The sequence below is a fragment of the Eumetopias jubatus genome, unplaced genomic scaffold (genome assembly GCF_037043125.1).
Source record: "Eumetopias jubatus isolate StellerSeaLion01/CBP00866 unplaced genomic scaffold, mEumJub1_p1.0 scaffold_8, whole genome shotgun sequence".
Lineage (NCBI taxonomy): Eukaryota > Metazoa > Chordata > Mammalia > Carnivora > Otariidae > Eumetopias > Eumetopias jubatus.
Window position 1 is genome coordinate 24223459 of NW_028274814.1, and position 18834 is coordinate 24242292.

An 18834-nucleotide genomic window follows, 5' to 3' on the forward strand; every position below is an offset into this window, starting at 1 on the left:
CTTCCTGCCGAGCAGGGAGCCCAATGCAGGGTTCGATCCCAGGACCCTGGGATCATGACCTGAGCCGAAGGCAGACGCTTAACGACTGAGCCACCCAGGTGCCCCTGGGATTTGTTTTAAAGGCACAAACCACAAAGACAAAAATAATAGGAATGGAGACATCAGCCACGAAACGTGGGAGGTTAGGCAGTAGCAGGACAGGTGTAACCGACTCCAAAGACCCAGGGAAGCTGGGTTTCAGCCGGCAGCCGCGGGACGCCAGTGACCACCCTGCTGAGGACAGGGGAGTCCCCCCGCCCCCTGTTCAGGCACTGGGGGTGCAGAGCAGTTCTGGGAGGGGAGGCCAAGAGGGCGGTGGAAAGAGCAGAATTGGTTCAGCAGGAATGAGGTCACCCCAGCAGAAAACTAGATGTTTTTTCTTAAAGAAGGTAAAAGAGGGATTTGAAGAGAGCTGATTGTGAAGGATTGTGATGGAAACGGGGAGTAAATGAAGCCAAACAGATGCCCTGTCGACAGAAACCCAGAAGTCTTCCCTGGGGCATCTGAATGTCCAAGGGCCCAAAGGGGCCGACCCCATGGGTTCCCCAACGAAGCAGCTCAGCAAGATTCCCCCTTCAGATGAAGACCACAGTCACCAAACCCCCACACAGAATTTCTAATCAGCTTCTCAATGTCCTCTCTTAAATATGTGCACATGCATAAACTGAGCAGCTGAGAAAACCCTTTACCATGAAAGACATACCTGAACAAACAAAAAGGAAAAGAAAGCAACTTACAAAAACAAACTATGCAGAATGGATGACAATTTCTAAAAGATGACTATTAATGTCCTCAGAGAGATGAAGAGATACTGAATCCATCAAGAATAGAATGCTCTTAAAACAAAAACCCAGAGGACCAAAAACAGCTCTTAGAAATTAACACTAGGACAGCAGAACTGAAAAATGAAATCAAAGCCTAAAAGATAGAGAAATGAGTAAAGTAAAACAAATAGACAATTAAAAAAAAACAGGGAAGACAAGAAAATTAGAGAATAAGTATGGGAGGCCAACATCTGATAATGAGAGATCCAGAAAAATAAATCAGAAAAGTAGAGGGGAAGAGAGTATCAAAATAAGTAAAGGAATTCAAGGAGAGGCCTCTCAACTGAAGGCTCTGAGCTTCCATATGGAAAAGTTACCATTAGAACAACATAATGAACAAGAATGAAACAGACCTATGTCAAGGCACATCACTGAAATCTCAGGATGCTGAAGACCAAGATCCCAAAATCTTTCCAGAGTGAACATCAGGTCACAAAACAAAAGACCAAGAATCGAAACAGCAACAGACTTCTCGGCAGTGATATCAGAAGCCAGAAAACAACATCATGATTCCTTCAAAATTCTGAGTGAATTGAGAACTAGAATTTTATGCCTAACCAAATTAAGGCAGTGGTAAAATAAAGATGCTTTTTAGACAGGTGAGGTCTACACAATGGATCTCCCATGTATGCCTTTCTCACGAAGCTTCTGCAGGGTGGTAGGGGAGTGGGGTTGCTCCCCTAGACAAAGGAGTAAACCAAGACATGGGAGCTGGGGACCAGGAGAGAATGAGAGAAAGCCAAAGGGAATCCCAGGACGCTGGCGACATCCCCAGGATGTCAACGGTGCAGTGAACAAATGCGAAGCAAGCAAATAAAACCTGCACAGTTATTAACCACAGAAGACTAAAGTTATGAGAAAAGGCATATATCTATGAATCTATTTGCCTATAGTAATAAGCACACATACACACACAGACATATGAATTATATTCACATTCATAGTAGCAAGAAAACAAGCAAAACAAGAAACCACCGAAAATGTCCAACAATAAGGATGTGGTTAAACAAATCAAGGCACCTTCACAGATGGAATATTATAAACGGTGTTTTCAAAAGAATATAAAGCTAAGTGGAAAAAATGCAGATGGAAAAATGGAGCTTTCTTAATTTGACTTAAATATATGCATACTTAATATTTACCCCCACACAAGAAATACCGAAAGGATAAAGATATATAGTAAAATGTTGATAGTGGCAGTGGGAGGGTGTGAAGTCAAATAACAAAGAAACAGGGTGAGTTAAAAACTGTGTCCTCTATGGGCACCTGGGTGGCTCAGTTGGTTAAGCGTCTGCTTTTGGCTCAGGTCATGATCCCAGGGTCCTGGGATCGAGTCCCGCATCGGGCTCCCTGCTCAGCGGGGAGTCTGCTTCTCCCTCTCCCTCTGCACCCCCCTTGCTCGTGCTCTCTCTCTCTCTCTTGCTTGCTCCCTCTCTCTCAAATAAAATCTTAAAGAAAAAAGTCATGTCTTCTAGTGAGTAGGAAATGGGAGGAGGGTGCTTTTCATAACCCTGTGAAACTACTTGACCCTCTATGAGTGCAAACTTTGATAAAACAACAAAAAAAGTGGTGGAAGCAAACGTGATTAACAGCTGACCCCAGCAGGGGCGTGGGGTGGGTGGGTGGCACCTGGGTGTGGCTTCATTGGTTAAGCATCTGACTCTTGATCTCAGCTCAGGTCTTGATCTCAGGATCATGAGTTCAAGCCCCATGTTGGGTTCCACGCTCAGCGCGGAGCCTACTTAAAATAAAATGAAAAAAAAGAAAAAGAAAAAAAATTGTTGACCTAGGTGGTGCAGGAGAATGCTTTTCACATTGGGATCTGAGAGGTTACACAAATGCCCACCCACCCAAGGCACCTGACTCCCAGGCCCATCAGAGAGCCAGCAGGCTTTACAAATTTAGAGATGGTTTAAGGCATTCCTTTGTTTTTGGTATGATTAACCCAAGCATACGTGCAAATTTCTCAAGCCAGCTTGGCTATATTAGTTTAATCCTGAAGGCAGGAGGACTCTGGGCAAGGTGACTGCCCACAGCCAGGTTCAGTGGGCAGACAGATGGAATGGCATGGGCTGGGTCAGCAGACAGAGCTGAGGACAGCTAGGGAGAAGCAGCTACACACACCCGCCAGATATAAAGCCACATACCACTGCAGGGTCCCAGGTTGCTTTGGTAGACACAACAAACAGCTCTCCCAAGTGCTTGTCCCAGGCGCGCTCCTGCCCACAGGCCTACTGGCTCTCCTTCCATGGCAGGCACGCACCAGTGTCCCGTTGTGATTTTCCATCCGCTCCCAAGAAAGCAGTGTTGCACTTTTTTTTTTTTTTTTATAATACTTAGCTGGCTATTTGGAGATCCTCTTATGAAGTGCTGCCTGTTCCTGTTTCTATCAAGTTGTCTTTTAAAAAATATAGTACTACACGTACTAGATAGACATCATTTGTTGGATGTATTTGTTGCAAATATCTTCTGCTATTCACTGGCTATTCGCTGCTATTCACTGCACTAACATTGGATAGGCATTCTGGTCGGATAGGCTTCTGCTATTCAGTGCTACAATTCATCTGGAAGGAACTTCTGTGTATGGTATGAGGTCAAGAGTCTTTGTTTTCTAAAGTGATACCCAATTGTTCTAGCACCATGCCTTGGAAAGACCGTCCTTTCTCCCTTACAGGTTCCCTTGGACATGTTGGGTCTGTTTATGAATTCTCTTATCTGTCTGTCTACTTGTCTATTCGTATACCAATTAAACAGTTTTGTTTTTTTAAAGATTTCATTTATTTATTTGAGACGGAGAGACAGCGAGTGAGAGAGAGCATGAGCAGGGCTGGGGTCGGGTTCAGGGCCAGAGAGAAAGGGAGAAGCAGACTCCCTGCTGAGCAGGGAGCCCGATGCGGGACTCGATCCCAGGACCCCGAGATCATGACCTGAGCCGAAGGCAGACGTGCCACCAACTGAGCCACCCAGGTACCCCTGCAACACTGTTTTAATTATTATAAATCTCGCAATCTGGCAGTTTAAAGCCTTCCAGTTTTGCTGTTTTTCTCTAAGTCTGTGCTAGCTCTTTTGGCCCTTTTTATTTCCATGTAAATTTTAGATTCAGCTTGTCACTTTCCATACACCCAGATACACACACACCCTCTGCTGGGACTTCGGGACCAACAGAAGTTCCTCAAACTGAGGAGAACTGAATTTTCCAGTGTTTTTTGAATCCTCGAATATGGTATACACCCTTACTTACTTAGATTAGTGGCTCTCGAGCTGTGGGCCTTTCACCAGCAACTGCAGAACCTCGGCACAGCACCTAGAACTACAAATTCTTGGGCCCTACCTCAGATCTGCTGGATCAAAAGCATTAAGGGCCTCCGGTCTGTGCATTAACACATACTCTGGGAAATACTGATGCACTAACGTTAGATAGGCATTGATTTGGTTCTTCAACTTTCCTCAAGAATGTCTTAGAGTGTCAAGTCTGAGATTTTATGCAGTTGTCATTATATGTCTTCTTAGGTATTTAATGTTTTTTGAAGCTAATATAAATGTTGTCACTTTTTAAAAATTTTTTTAAAATTTTTAGTTTTTTTTTTTTTTAAGTAAACTCTATACCTAACGTGGGGCTCAAACTCACGACCCAGAGATCAAGAGTTGCATGCTCCATCGACTGAATCAGCAGGCATCCCTAAATGGTGCCACTCTAAAATTTTTCTAATTGCTGCTCATGTATAGAAATATAAAGTACACTGATCTTGTAATAAGTAAATTCAGCCAATTTGCTGTGTAAGCTAGGCAGTTTATTTGTAGATTCTTTTCAATTTTCTACATACACAATGGTGTCTATAAATGAGAGATTTTTATTTCCTCCTTTCCATTCCTTTTGTGACCCATTCATTTTTTTCATGTGCCTTATCGTACTGGCTGGGTTCTCAAGTCAGCTGAATAGAAATGGCATCTTTGTCTTGGTCCCAATATCAGAGAGAAAGCTTTCAATATTTCTCCATTAAGTATAATGTCTGCCATAGGGTTTTTTTTTTAAGTTTTATTGTTTATTTATTTATTTATTTTTAAGTAAAGTCTACCCCCAAACTGGGGCGTGAACTCACAGCCCTGAGATCAAGAGTCCCACACTCCATCATCTGAACCAAGTCAGGCGCCCCTGTTGTAGATTTAAAAAAAAAAATGATTTTTATCAGATTAAGAAAATTTTCTTCTATTCCTAGTTTGCTGAGTAGCTGAGTATGTTGGTTTTAATATAATGAATGGGTTTTGAATTTTGTCATATCATTTTCTTTATGTATTAGAGTGATCCTCAGCTAGGGGTGACATTACCTTTCACAAGGCATTTGGCAATGTCTGGAGACACTTTTGGTTGTCACAACTGGGTGGGTGTCACCAGCATCTAGTGGGTGGAGTGCTCTGTGGCCTACAGCGCACTGGACAACTCCCCACAGAAAGAATGATCTGGCTGAGGAGGCTGAGGAGGCATGATTATATACTTTTCCTCTTTTCTTCTGTTAATGAACTGAATTACAATGATTGATTTTCAAACATTAAACCAACCTTGCATTCTTGGAACAAGTCCAGTCTGGTCGTGATGTTATCTTTTTTATACATCGCTGAATTTGATTTGCTAATATTTCGTTTAGAATTTCTGCATCTGTATTACAAGACAGATTGGCTTGTCGTTTTCCTTTCTTTGTGATCAGGTTTTGTATACCCTTCTTTTTAAAATGTCAACTTTTGAAACAATATGCCCTAAGATTTTAATTTTAGCTCCTAGCTTATCTTTTTGCTCCACCTTTCCTGAGATTTTTTTTGGGGGGGGTGGGGGAGAGGAAAGACTGAATTTAAGAATACTTTTTCTCCAGCTGAAATTAGAGCAGGTTCATATTAACTAGGTCTGTGTAATTTGATCAGTCTGCATACCTAGCAGTGGATAGTCCCTGAGAGCTTCACTATTCTCTCTAAGAACAAGGTCAGTGTGAGGGGCATTAGAGGAGGGGCAGGGTACCATGAGGGAAAATGGGCATAAAGTGTTTCTGACTGAGTACTTTTTATTGAGTGCTGGACCAAGGGAAAGAGAAATGGGTTTTTAAAAACCCAGTACGGGGATGCCTGGGTGGCTCAGTCAGTTAAGCATCTGCCTTTGGCTCAGGTCATAATCCCAGGGTTCTGGGATCAAGTCCCACATTAGGCTCCTTGCTCAGCAGGGAGCCTGCTTACCCCTTTGCCACTCCCCCTGCTTGTGCTGTCTCTCTCTCTGACAAATAAATAAAATCTTTTAAAAAAATAAAAATAAAAAAACCCAGTACCATCATCTACAGAACATGTGACTAAGGAATTTACACTTTATTCTGAGAATTCCAGTATCTGGCCCTACCTACTTTTCAAATTTCATCTCCTACTACTCTCCCCTTTCTACTCTATTCCAGGGATGGTTACTTTTTCTGTAAGGGCAGGGAGTAAATATTTTGGGCTTTGCAAGCTTTATGGTGACAACTACTCAACTCCGTCCATGTAGTGTGAAAGTTATAGACAGTGTGTTAATGAACAAGCCTAGCTTTGTTACAATAAACCTTTATTTACAAAAACAGATGGGGGGCCAGAGTTGACCTACAGGCTGTGGTCTCCCAACTCTTGCTCTATGCTCTAATCACATCAAACCACCTGCCATCTCCTGCGCCTTTTCATGTCAGCAGTGCCTGTCTCCGCATGGCCACATTTGACCTATCCTTCGTGGTCACCACACCTCCAGCCGACTCCATAGCATCTACTGAATCAGACATTCAAATATTTGAGCATCTACTAAGCATCAGGCAATGTAAATATAACAGTGTAAATAATGTTCTTGCTGTCTACTTGATCATCTAATGAGGGTGTTAGATAAGAAAAGAGGTAGTTACTTCAGAGTCTGGAAATGGCTCCAATGAGGTGACTACAGGGTATTAAGGAAATGTGTGTTAATCCACACTTTTGGGGAAGGGGTCTGCCCTGGAACACTTGGGCGAAGAAATGATATCTGCCAATAATCTGAAAGAAGTGGGTGAGAGTCAAACACAAAGGGACACGGGGTAGGCAGATCTGTGTTTGAGAGATCACGTTGCCTATCACGTGGGAAATATCGAATGTGGGAAGCAATCTGGACGAGACGTCAAGGTCACCTAAAGCAGAGCAGGGGTGATGGGAAGAGAGAGGAGGAGGTGGGATTTCAGAGCAATTTAAAATGTAGAATCAGCTCCTCATTTAAATTCTCAACTACAGTTGTTCATCATCCAGGTTTCCAGCTCTACCAGACTTCACACTTAAAGAGGAGCCTCATATAGCCGATGCCCCCCCCAGACCACCTACAGAGCTTACAGGTGGTCTTGTCGTGGGACCAAAATGTCGGCTGCCCCTTCACACGTCTGTCTGCTTTGTCCCTCTGGCAACCAGAACAGGAAAGCTTCATATGAAATCCAGCGACACCATTCATATTGTGATTTTTCTAGAGTTTCTTGAAGACTGGTGGGATCATCTGGAGGGTCACCATGGATGGTGTAGGGCATTCCTGCCTCTTCTGTTTTCTATACACCTTATTCTTGCCAGACCATCCTGCCCCCCGTCCATTCAGCACACACGCTCCTAACTCTCCTGCTTTCCCAGACTCACCTGAAGACATTTCAAATGTTTCTCCTATCCATGCAGAGTAGTTTAGCTCAGTGATTCAACGGAAAAAAACTTGCAAGTCTAAAAATCATTAGGGCTCTTAGCATAACAAAGGTCCCTGTAGTTAATAATTACAACCATCACGATGTTGTTAGGATGACGTGATGATGATAACAACCATAACCAAACAAAATGTCTAAGGAAATAAATTAACGCTCTCTTCCCTCCTCCTCCTACTTTGCCTTTCCCAACTCAGTGTTTCAATAGGGCTATGCACAAGATTTTTAGATAATCTATTTTGGTTAGGTGTACAGACAGCAGAATTAAATGGGCAACTGGCCTGCAACACACCTTCAGCTTAAGACACATGCCAACTTCCCACACTGAGTGAGGGGCAGAAACTATGAACAGAGTATATAAGCCCCACAGATCTAATCCAACCTCTGAGCAAGAAATCCCAATGTAAGATGGCATTTGGAAAATGGGCTTAGAAAGGGCAGCTCCTACACAACCATTCTGTGTTCTTGGACAGGTTGTAGGACCATAGGCTGAAAGACAAAACACACAGATCAATCAGCCCCGCTCCCTCACTGGAAGATGTGAACACTGGGCTCAGGGGCAATGAAATGACCCCAAGGGTCCTATGACTACTCAGTAGAGTGGCCAAGACTACGACTAGTCTGTTCTTGCTTTTTTGTTTTATTCGATTCATTTCTGTTTCTAATTACATACTTATTCAAGATCAGAGGCCTGGGTCCTGGAAGACTCAGATTCTTGCATCCCCAACGCATCTGAGGTCTCTCCCTGGAGTTAGAGGCTGGAGTACATACAGGCCGTGAGGCTGGTGTGTATCCCCACGCACCGTGTCTGTGCTCGGACTGGCCTGCACTGCTGACCTAAGGGGCAGAGCCAAAAAGAGCTGTGGGCTCCGTCTGCTGCCTAATTCCCCAAACAAGAAGCTGCCCTCCACATGAACCCCTCTCTGCCTACACCTGGGGGAGGAGAGAAGGCAGAAACCAAGAAAAGCCGCAGTGCCAAGGGCAAGGGAGCAGGGTATTCAGGGCCAGAAAAGGGGTGCGTGCCCTTGTGTGAGAGGGTTCCTATCTACTCCTCCAGTTCCCCGGAGATGCTGGTGCTGCAGACTCCTCAGACAAGAGGAAGGCAAGAGGAAGACACGGGCCTTGGCGAAGAGGCAGAGCATGAAAAGCAGGGCACTGAGAATAGGCAAGTTGATAGAGCCAGGAAGCAGGTGAGTGTTTGCTCGGGGCTGAGGGAGTTGGAGGAAACAGGAAGTGACTGCTACTGGGTGCAGGGGTTTCTCTGGGGGTGGAGAAAATATTCTAAATGTGATTGTGATGATGGTTGCCCAATTCTGGGAATCTACTAGAAACCACCGACGGGCATACTTTACACGGGTGAACTGTCTGGTATGTGCGTGATACCTCAATAGAGCTGTCACAGAGTGAAAACAACAACAAGGAAGGCAGGGGCCTCGTGGCCCCCCGTGGAGGAGGGAGGGAGCCCTGGCAGTGGTGGTCCCTGCTTCGCCGGTGGGCCTTTTGGAAGCGGCATTTGCTAACTTAGTCCCAAAGAACTAAGTAGATCAGAAATGAAGAAGGGAATTGAAGAACTGTGTTAGTATTTGGAAGGAAATAGGCTGACAGCGAAATTTTTTTTTAAATTCCCTTTTTTTTTTTTAAAAGAAAAGATTTTATTTATTTGACAGAGAGAGACAAAGCGAGAGAAGGAACACAAGCAGGGGGAGTGGTGGAAGGAGAAGCCGGCCACCCTGCTGAGCAGGGAGCCTAATGCGGGGCTCAATCCCAGGACCCCAGGATCACGACCCAATCTATTTTGGTTAGGTGTACAGTCAGACGCCCAACGACTGAGCCACCCAGGCGCCCCTTAAATTCCCTTTCTATGAATGGTGTTTTTAATGTACCAATTTGGGCTATCAATCTCCAGATCTATAAGAACTCTCTAGAAAACCATTCTGCTCCGCCATGCTAGAAAACCATACCTCCCCCCGCTTCTACCCCGCCATGCTAACTTCAGGTAATGTCTGTAAGTCTCCAAGGGAAACACCATTTCGTTTAAAAATGTGAGAGTACATATATTTCTACCCTAATGTGTATATTATAATTGTGAAGAAATAATTTCTATTATATTCAAACCAGAAAATTCAAAACACTAAGTCTACTAAAGTAATTGTAACGGATGCTATACATGTCTCCCATGAGGAGGACAAAAGTCCTGGTCTTGCAGATGTCTGTCCACTCCTACATGAAAATGACAGAAGAACTGTCTACCTAGTCCCAGCGGAGCTCTGAGAGGAACAACCAGATAAGCTGGATGACAGACTTTTAAGATTTTATTTTTAAATTTTTAAAAAGATTTTATTTATTTGAGAGAGAGAGAGCATGAGCAGGGGGAGGGGCAGAGGGAGAGGAAAAGAGAAAATCTCAGGCAGACTCTGCCTTGAGCTTGGAGCTCGACATGGGGCTTGAACTCAAGACCCCGAGACCATGACCTGAGCCCAAATCAAGAGTCGGTGCTCCACCCATTGAGCCATTCAGGCACCCCTGGATGACAGACTTTTATAGCAAATGTTACCAACAGTTCTGAAAGTCAACAGTCCTAGATATGCCTACAGGAGTGCAGATTTGGGACAGGAGTTTCATTTCAAGAGAAAATGTAGAGAGGAAAAAAACATTTGGCTACACAAAAAATGGAGGAAGCCTAAAACACTCATACTAAACACCTACCTTAAAAAAATGCTGAATTAAGTTCTGAAGCTTTTTTCTTTTGTTTTTTTGTTTTTTTTTTTTTAGATTTGTTTATTATTTTAGAGAGAGAGTGCAAGCAGGGGGTGGGGAGAGGGGCAGAGGGAGAATCTCAAGCAGGTTCCATGTTCAGCATGGAACCCGATGTGGCACCCTTTGTTTTGTTTTTCATTTAAACAAAGAAACTGGGCTTGGGGTGCCTGGGTGGCTCAGTCCATTAAGTGACTAATTCTTGGTTTTGGTTCAGGTCATGATCTCAGGATTGTGGGATTGAGCCACGTCAGGCTCTATGCTCAGCACGAGGTCTGCTTGTCTCTCTCCCTCTGTTCCTTCCCCTGCTTGTGCGCACGTGTGCTCTCTCTCTTAAATAAACAAAATTTAAAAAAAAAAGAAATTTGGCTTAACTGCAGATTAAGACAATGTGGGAACTCCTTGTGAGAGAGAAAGAACTTGTAGAATTCATCTCTATTCCAGACCAAAAAACAAAAATCATAAACAAGATTATGATGGCTAAAAATATTCTTGAGATGAACCAAGATCTCTCAACTGCCAATCTCTTAGGTGGGCAGCCTAGAGTATTTGTTTTGGTAGAGTAGAGTGTGATTTGATGTTCATATTTGCTTTTTTTTTTTTTAAGATTTTATTTATTTATTTATTTGTGAGAGCGAGAGTGTGAGAGAGAGAGCACCAGGTGGGGAGGGGAATAGAGGGAGGAGCAGGCTCCCCGCTGAGCAAGGATTTCCCCACAGGACTTGAATCCCAGGACCCTGGGATCATGAGCTGAGCCAAAGGCAAACGCTTAACCCACTGAGCCACCCAGGTGCCCCTCACACTGGCTTTTTCCACACACCAAAATGACCTTCCAGACACTTGAGCAAGGCTTCACTGACCTAAGCTGATGAGAGACGCCCCCAGCCCCGCAGCTGAAGCCGAACAGGGGCCTAGAGAAGCACGTCACCTTGGGCCTCCATGCAGTCCCCGAGAGGGCTCTCCGGGCTGTGCTGACCTCGGCACTCCCCGCCGGGAGACCGTAAGCGCCCACGGCGCTCCCCACAGACTGGGGTAGGGGCTTCATTATGGTTCTCTCTAGCCCGTCACTGTGGTGAGTTTTCACCAGGGCTAACTGAACCCTGTACTTCTGGCTGGAAAGCGACACCAACCAACCAGTGAGGGACGAGATGTACGCCCAGTTTTGATGACAGATCTAAAGAATCATGGCTTCGGGGACACCTGGGTGGCTCAGTTGTTAAGCGTCTGCCTTCGGCTCAGGTCGTGATCCCAGAGTCCTGGGATCGAGCCCCGTATCAGGCTCCCCGCATCAAGCCTGCTTCTCCCTCTCTCACTCCCCCTGCTTGTGTTCCCTCTCTCGCTGTGTCTGTCTCTGTGTCAAATAAATAAAATCTTAAAAAAAAAAAAAAAGGAATCAAAGCTTCAAAGGATCACTGCTGGGCTCCTGGCCTGCCTGCAACTTCCGTCCACCAGCAGTAATGTGAAGAAGGCCTAAGACGGAGCCACCTTGCGCGCCCGCCATCCAGCGCCCTCCCAGACCCCCCATGAGCCCGTCGTGCTGACCCAGACCTTCACGTGTGCCGCCGAACTGCGAGCTCTGGAAAGAGGAACCCCGCGTTGTACTCGTCATCTACCTGTTCCAGGGTGCAGCAGGCGTTTAGTAAGGGTTTACTGAATCCAACTTTTATAAAAGCTATTTGAACTCTGTCGTAAAATGGCTGCTTTGACCAGCAAGTTGTGGGCTCAGGGAGGGTAAGGAAATGGAAAGGAAGACGGGGGTCACTGGTGACCAGTCTGCTTCTCCTTTCTTTTCTTCCTTTTCTTTCTTTTTCTTCCTTCCTCCCTTCCTCCCTTCCTTTCTTTCCTTTTTTTAAGATTTTATTTACTTATTTGAGAGAAAGAGAGACATGAGCAGGGGGAGGGGCAGAGGGAGAAGCAGGCTTCCTGCTGAGCAGGGACCCCCCCCCCATGTGGGGCTTGATCCCAGGACCCTGAGATCATGACCCAAGCGGAAGGCAGACGCTTAACCCACGGAGCCACCCAGGTGCCCCTGCTTCTCTTTTCCATCCTCGGTTCTGTTTCCTCTCTGTGGAATCACCCAGCCCCTTCTGTGTCCGATTGCTGTGTATGACCCGGACTTCACCTAACCTAGCCACGCAGACAGTGTTCACCACTGCTTGCTCTACCTTCTTATTCCATGACAAATGGGTGAGGCCAAAAGACAATCAAAGGCTTTGGAGAAGGAAGCGGGTGATCGGGTGATCGGGAGCCGGCAACTGCTGTCTGATCACAGGCTTGTTATGTGGCTGCAGGGCTATGACGTTTGTTAGCTTGGGAAGAAGGGAGGGTTGCAGGACAGTTCACTGAATAGTAGATCTCCAAACGCTCGGTAATGAATCTGGATCATTGCTTTGGCTCAAGTTAGAGATAAAAACGGGAGGTATGCCTGGGGATTTGGGGTGCTTCTAATCCGCCCTCAAAGAAGCATGTGCATTACCAAGTCCCTTCAGAGTCGTGGGTATTAAGAGTTTCCCACTCTTTTCAAGCAGGCAGTCAACTTCTCTTCTAGAGGAAGCCCCAGGAGGTCTGCAGGCTGCAGGGCCACCTGCAGAAATAGCACCCAAGCACACGGGCAGGAGGCAGCCATGCGTCCCTGGCGTTTCGTGAGATGTGTGCTCCAGATCCCAGCCTGCAGGGGTTAAGAATATAGGGAACCCTACACCCAAAGCTTCTTTTGTCCCCTTGGACAGCTATCATTTATGAATGTCTCCAAATTCTTCTAGAAACTTTTCTCCTGAATCCATATCACCGACGAAGGCGGTAAGTTCCAAAACCACCCTCCCAACTTGGCCAAGATGTGCTGCCTTGTTTTCCATTGCAGCCATTCTTCTTAAGTTCCAAAGGGGAAAAAAAAACACGTTCGCAATGTATCCTCTTACTCGAGCATTTTGTGATTTGGCCAGTCTGTTCTCATTCTTGCATTAAAAAGTGTTCAGAGGCAGACTTCCTTACAAGAAAAACAAAGTACATATACAAATACAACCAGCCTCTTGGTGAAAAAGACCGCATCCTTTGCCCTCGTGGAACAGTCCTGGTCATCATGGGGGCCATGTGGGCAGCCAGAACAAGCCTACTGAAGCAGCTATTTTCATTTTTAGCTTGCACTGGCTCAGGAGAAAAGTTTTCATAGTATAAAGACCTGTTATACCCCAGGCAACCCTTCAACTGGTGTTTGAAAACTTTAGTAGGATACTCTCATTTAACATCAGGCATTCATGTTTTATCTTCTTTTATAAATAACCCTTGCTTAAAAGAAACGTTTCCCTAAGTAGGTTATCTCTTATCTAAAGAGCCTTTAGATCGAACACCGAACAATGCCAGAGGCCTAAAAGCACGGTCACTGACTAGTCTTCCACGAGGTCGGGAGTGACAGGCAATAAGTGGCAAATTACTATGGTTGAATCTCGTTCCGAAAAGATGAGTCATAAAAAGACCTGATGACTTGGAATCAAAACATATAGAGCTCCTCTCCACATTTAGACTCCTTGAAAGTTCACACTTTTTTTTTTTTTTTTTTTAATGGTGTAGCTAGTTCACTGGTGAAAGGGGCTGGCTGCCAAGACAGTGCTTCATAAAAGTTAAGGCCTAATCAAAATGCCAAATTTTCTCAGCGTGCCGCTCCTCTCTCAGGAGAACACATAACTGCCAGATGACACGAGAGGCAGCTCAAGTTGGCTCAATGATCTTCCAGAAAGGAAAATGCTTGAAAACAAGCAGAGGTCTGTGTAGAATGTGCTGGAACAGGACTGCGACATGTCCTCCTATAGACAGCGAGAGAAACAGAGAGCCAAGTGGGGTATGTGGCAGGATTATGGGGTCACACACACCCACACACGCATCCTGAGAATATATTTTCATCGTGCACTTCCTGAAAGTAGAATCTGCAATGCCTTTGCCACAATTATGCTCCACTGGGTACAATGTTAGGCACTGCGGGGAACAGAGAAGAGTCAGACACATTGCAATCCCACTGTGGGACGGTACCGGAGAGGAAAGAACCAGAGGAGGATAGGTGTTCTGGATGTTCACCCCAAAGTGATGCCCCGGAGGGACACTGCAAGAATTAGGAAGGGTGTGAGATGCTGGGCGGGGGGAGACGGTGTGAGATGCTGGCGGCGGCGGGGGGTGGGGGGGGTTCTCCCTTTCCGTCTCATCATCAGTGGTCAAAGGAAAAACTCAGAAGACTACTGATGAGACAGAGATATGACCGGAAGAGCACGGATCCAACAAGAAGCTGGGGCGGGATGAAGCGGAATCACACACAACCTGGAAGCTCAGAGGGCGCTCGCCAAAGAGGCTGCCGTCAGTAAGCCCAGACTGCGTGCTGGCCGGCGCGTCCTTCCAGTCACCCTGGGGAAAAAATTATTTTCCCATCACCCCTGTTTGTAACTCAGGAAGAAAGTAACTAAGGAACACAGTGACTGACTAACCCTTCCCAGGTTCCAAAGGAGACGAATTTGAATGTGAACTTGAGCCTATCACTAATACGCTGTGTTTGTTACTATTCTGAGCTGATTTTTAGGATACAGACTGGTTAGTAAAAAAGAAAGCAACTTTAAACATGCATAAGGCGGGGTTTTTTTTTGGATTTGAAAGAAATCATAAGTATATCGGGGAATGTCCTGCGGATACCTATTCAGCCCTACCACAAAATCTATGCAGACCAATGCTGATGGCTCAGAAATCCTTCCCCAAAGGCAGTTAATGTTGTTCTCACTCTATCCACCTTGACCTTCTGATATGTATAAATGTAAGAGATTTGTAGTTTCTCCCACCTTTGAACCTAATATTTCTAAAAATTGTCCACGATAAAAAGATTTTTTAAAGATTGTACTTATTTATTTGAGAGAGCACAAGCGGAGGCAGGCACAGAGGGAGAGGGAGAAGCAGACTCCCCGCCGAGCAGGGAGCCCAACGCGGGGCTGGATCCCAGGACCCTGAGATCATGACCTGAGCAGAAGGCAGCCGCTTAACCGACTGAGCCACCCAGGCACCCCTTTCATAAAAAGTTTTAAAATAAGTCACTTCTCTTTGTGACTCTGGAACTGATACTTAATAGACCTCCCTTCAAACAAGAGCTTTTGTCCCTGAAGACGAATTCTTGTGTATGACATCCGACAAAGCATCGACATGATGCATATTCTCCAAATCTGCCAGATGACAGACCTTAATGTCCCATCTGCCTAGACATACATTCCATGCAAAGTTCTATTTTCTACGGCAGTGTCTTGTAAACTCCCCGAGTTTGCTTTACAGACTTACTTCTTCCAGGAAAGATACCTTGTGGGTATCCTGGTGGCTGTGATCCCCTCTACAAGCCTCCTTTTCCATTTCCCCTAAACCTTCGTGATGGTCAGTATGATGCACACCCCCCCCCCCAGATCAGGTCCTTCACCAACTGGTGAAGGACCTGTTCCCCCATCTGTTGGCAGTGCTGCTGGAAGGTGGCCCGAAGCTGCTAGTCCTCTTTGGGGATTGTCTTGAGCTAAAAGAAATCCTCTTGTCAAGGTCACACATCCTTCCAGGGGTGTCCTGCGTCCAGTGGCTGATCACCGAGTGGGTACTAAGGCTCCACGCTCAACCCGATGTGGGACAACTGAAGGACCGTCCCAGCTCCCAGCTTCCTGGGGAAGAGCTTCTCCCTGCCCCCTGCTGCTTCCTCTTCCTTCCAGGTGCTGATCCCAGGAGCACCCCTAAGAAGCCCCTTGCACTCTGTCCTCCTACCCTGCATCTCAGAATCTGCCACCTGGAGAGCACATCTGCAATAGCGCCTCGTGTCATGCTTGGCCACAGTCACTAGAATGTAAGCGCCTCTGCAGTGTCCCTGACTCCCAGAACAAGGGATTCGAGCAAATGTATAAATCACACACACCAAAGAGACAGAAGGTGGTGGGGAACACAGTGGATGCCACTCCTCACTGCACAAGTTCACAGAGATCCGTCAAGTCCTATTTGTCTCTGGAGCATGGGAGTTTGAGCCACACTTGAGATTGGTGGAAGTAGGCATTAACTGGCTGGAATGAAGAATGGACCCTATGTGACTAGAACGGAGATTCAAAAACAGCAAATTTCCTTCCCCCAAATCAAAGCCACTTGGCATGCTTGGGATTGTGGTCTCTCCCAGTGGAAGACAGAGAGAAAGGGTTATTTATTTATTTTTTAAAGATTTTATTTATTTATTTGATAGAGAGCGAGAGCAGGAACACAAGCAGGGGGAGTGGGAGAGGGAGAAGCAGGCTTCCTGCGTAGCAGAGAGCCCAATGTGGTGGGGCTCAATCCCAGGACCCTGGGATCATGACCTGAGCCAAAGGCACACGCTTAACAACTGAGCCACCCAGGCGCCCCGAGAAGGGGTTATTTTATCCTCCATCAATAGGGGCCTTGCTGCGAAGCAGGGTAAGAGACTTGCCTCCAGTTCAACAAGAAAATAATTCAAATACCCTGACTGCTAACACGCTACACCCATTTCCTTAGATAGCACAGGCGCCTGAGAACACTCTCCGTTGTACTCCCATCACCACTGGCACAGGTGGTCTCGTCGACTACAGGACCTAAGTCACCACCCCAAGTTTTAGAAACACCGTCTATATCGAGTGGGCTACTTCCTAACTCATACTTTGGAGCACATACTCCGCTAATTGCTGGCAAGTTCATCTGTCTTTTCTACACGTTCTATTAATATGTCCTGTGTATATACTTAAATTTAAAAAGCAGGCCCAAATTCCCCATTATTAAGGATTTTTAGGTTCCCAGATATTCAGGGAGTAATTTGTAATACGTTTCTCTTGGCAAATCAAGTCAGATAGTATTTATTTCATATTACCATGATGATTTAAGAAAAGATGCAAAGTGGGAGTCTACAAAATTCCATCATTACTATTAACTGCCCTCTATGCCATAAATACTTGTCTTTTATTCAGCACAATCGGGGTTAATTTTAGGACTCAGTGTGTCTGAAGGAAATTTTGCCCCCATTCCAAGGGACTGAGATGAACAATGGAGACTATTCTCAGTGGGTCCAATGCTATCTCCCCCCTGTCCTTCCCTCTGCGAATATAAAGGGTCTCTCTCCTGAAAGATGAGTATCTTGAGGGGCAAGGGGTGCAGAAGGATCACCTTTAAAACTAAAGACCCTTTTTGTAAATGTTGCCAAAGCTTTTTGATGCTGTATAAGGGCCTGGATCCTGAGAGAAAGGGATACAAAAGCACTTATATTTGCAAAGGAGGTAAAAATCTGTTTCAAAGTGAATTTTTTTTTTTTAAAGATTTTATTTATTTATTTATTTGAGAGAGAGAATGAAATAGAGAGAGAGAGCATGAGGGGGGGAGGATCCGAGGGAGAAGCAGACTCACCGCTGAGCAGGGAGCCCGATGTGGGACTCGATCCCGGGACTCCAGGATCATGACCTGAGCTGAAGGCAGTCGCTTAACCAACTGAGCCACCCAGGCGCCCCAAAAGTGAATTTGTTTTTGCCCTGTGAGGTGCTTCTCTCCTTTCAAACCCCCCGCCCCTGCTTTTTAAAAATATTTTTATTTATTTATTTGAGAGAGAGACAGAGATAGCAAGAGAGAAATTGGGGAGGAGAGGGAGAAGCAAGCTCCTCGCTGAGCAGGGAGCCCGACCCCGGAGTTCAATCCCAGGACCCTGAGATCATGACCTGAGCTGAAGGCAGACGCTTAACTGACTGAGCCACCCAGGCACCCCTCAACCCCTTTTATAAAAAAATTATTTATTTATTTAGAAAGAGAGAGAGCATGAGCAGGGGGGGAGGGGCAGAGGGAAGGAGAAAGAGAATCTGGGGCAGACTCTGCACTGAGCACGGAGCCTGATGCGGGTTCAATCTCACATGACCCTGAGATCGTGACCTGAGTCGAAACCAAGAGTCTGATGCTCAAACCGACTGAGCCACCCAGGTGCCCCTCCTTTCAGCCCTTTGAGCTGAAAGGCAGCAGGCCCTTGCCAGGCGGGTCTCGGCCTTTGGGCACAGTCCTCTTGGGGTCTCAGCAGCCGGGTTACCGGCCACAGCGTGAGAGGTGCTTCACTGCTGAGCGGAACACTCTGCATCCATGCAAATCTTAAGATGATTACAAATGAAATGCCACCTCACAAAGCAAGTATGCAGAGACATCGAGCTCATGAACCCAAGAGGGTAAGATATTCTTCAAAGGGGAGGCGGCTGGCACAAAACCAGGCAGCCGGAGCTTTAAATAAAGCGGTCACTCACCAAAGTCAAACTCCTGGAGCGGGAGCTGCTGCTTCGACTGTCCAAGCTGCCCCCTCTGCTCAGGTCGCTGAGCCCGCAGCTGGGGGACACATCCGAGTCCATCTCCGACGAGTCTGACTGCTGGTGGTTCACAGGCATCCCCGGAGACACGGTGGCCACTGGCCCGGTCACAGGAGGTGGGGAAGGGGACAGGGTCCCATTCTCAAGAAGCAACTGCCTCTGGAGAAACCAAGCACAGGGGTACAGGGTTAA

At 46.1% G+C, this 18834-nt stretch overlaps 1 protein-coding gene across 2 annotated transcripts in view; it reads right to left on the reverse strand.

The window, feature by feature from the left end:
- PROSER2 (proline and serine rich 2) overlaps positions 1-18834 on the reverse strand; it is a 45932-nt gene that overhangs the window by 5883 nt on the left and 21215 nt on the right. For both annotated transcript variants that reach the window (XM_028114717.2, XM_028114718.2), the window contains exon 2: positions 18583-18801. In XM_028114717.2, the coding sequence (XP_027970518.2) occupies positions 18583-18801 (219 nt within the window). The remainder of the gene's footprint in view (positions 1-18582; positions 18802-18834) is intronic.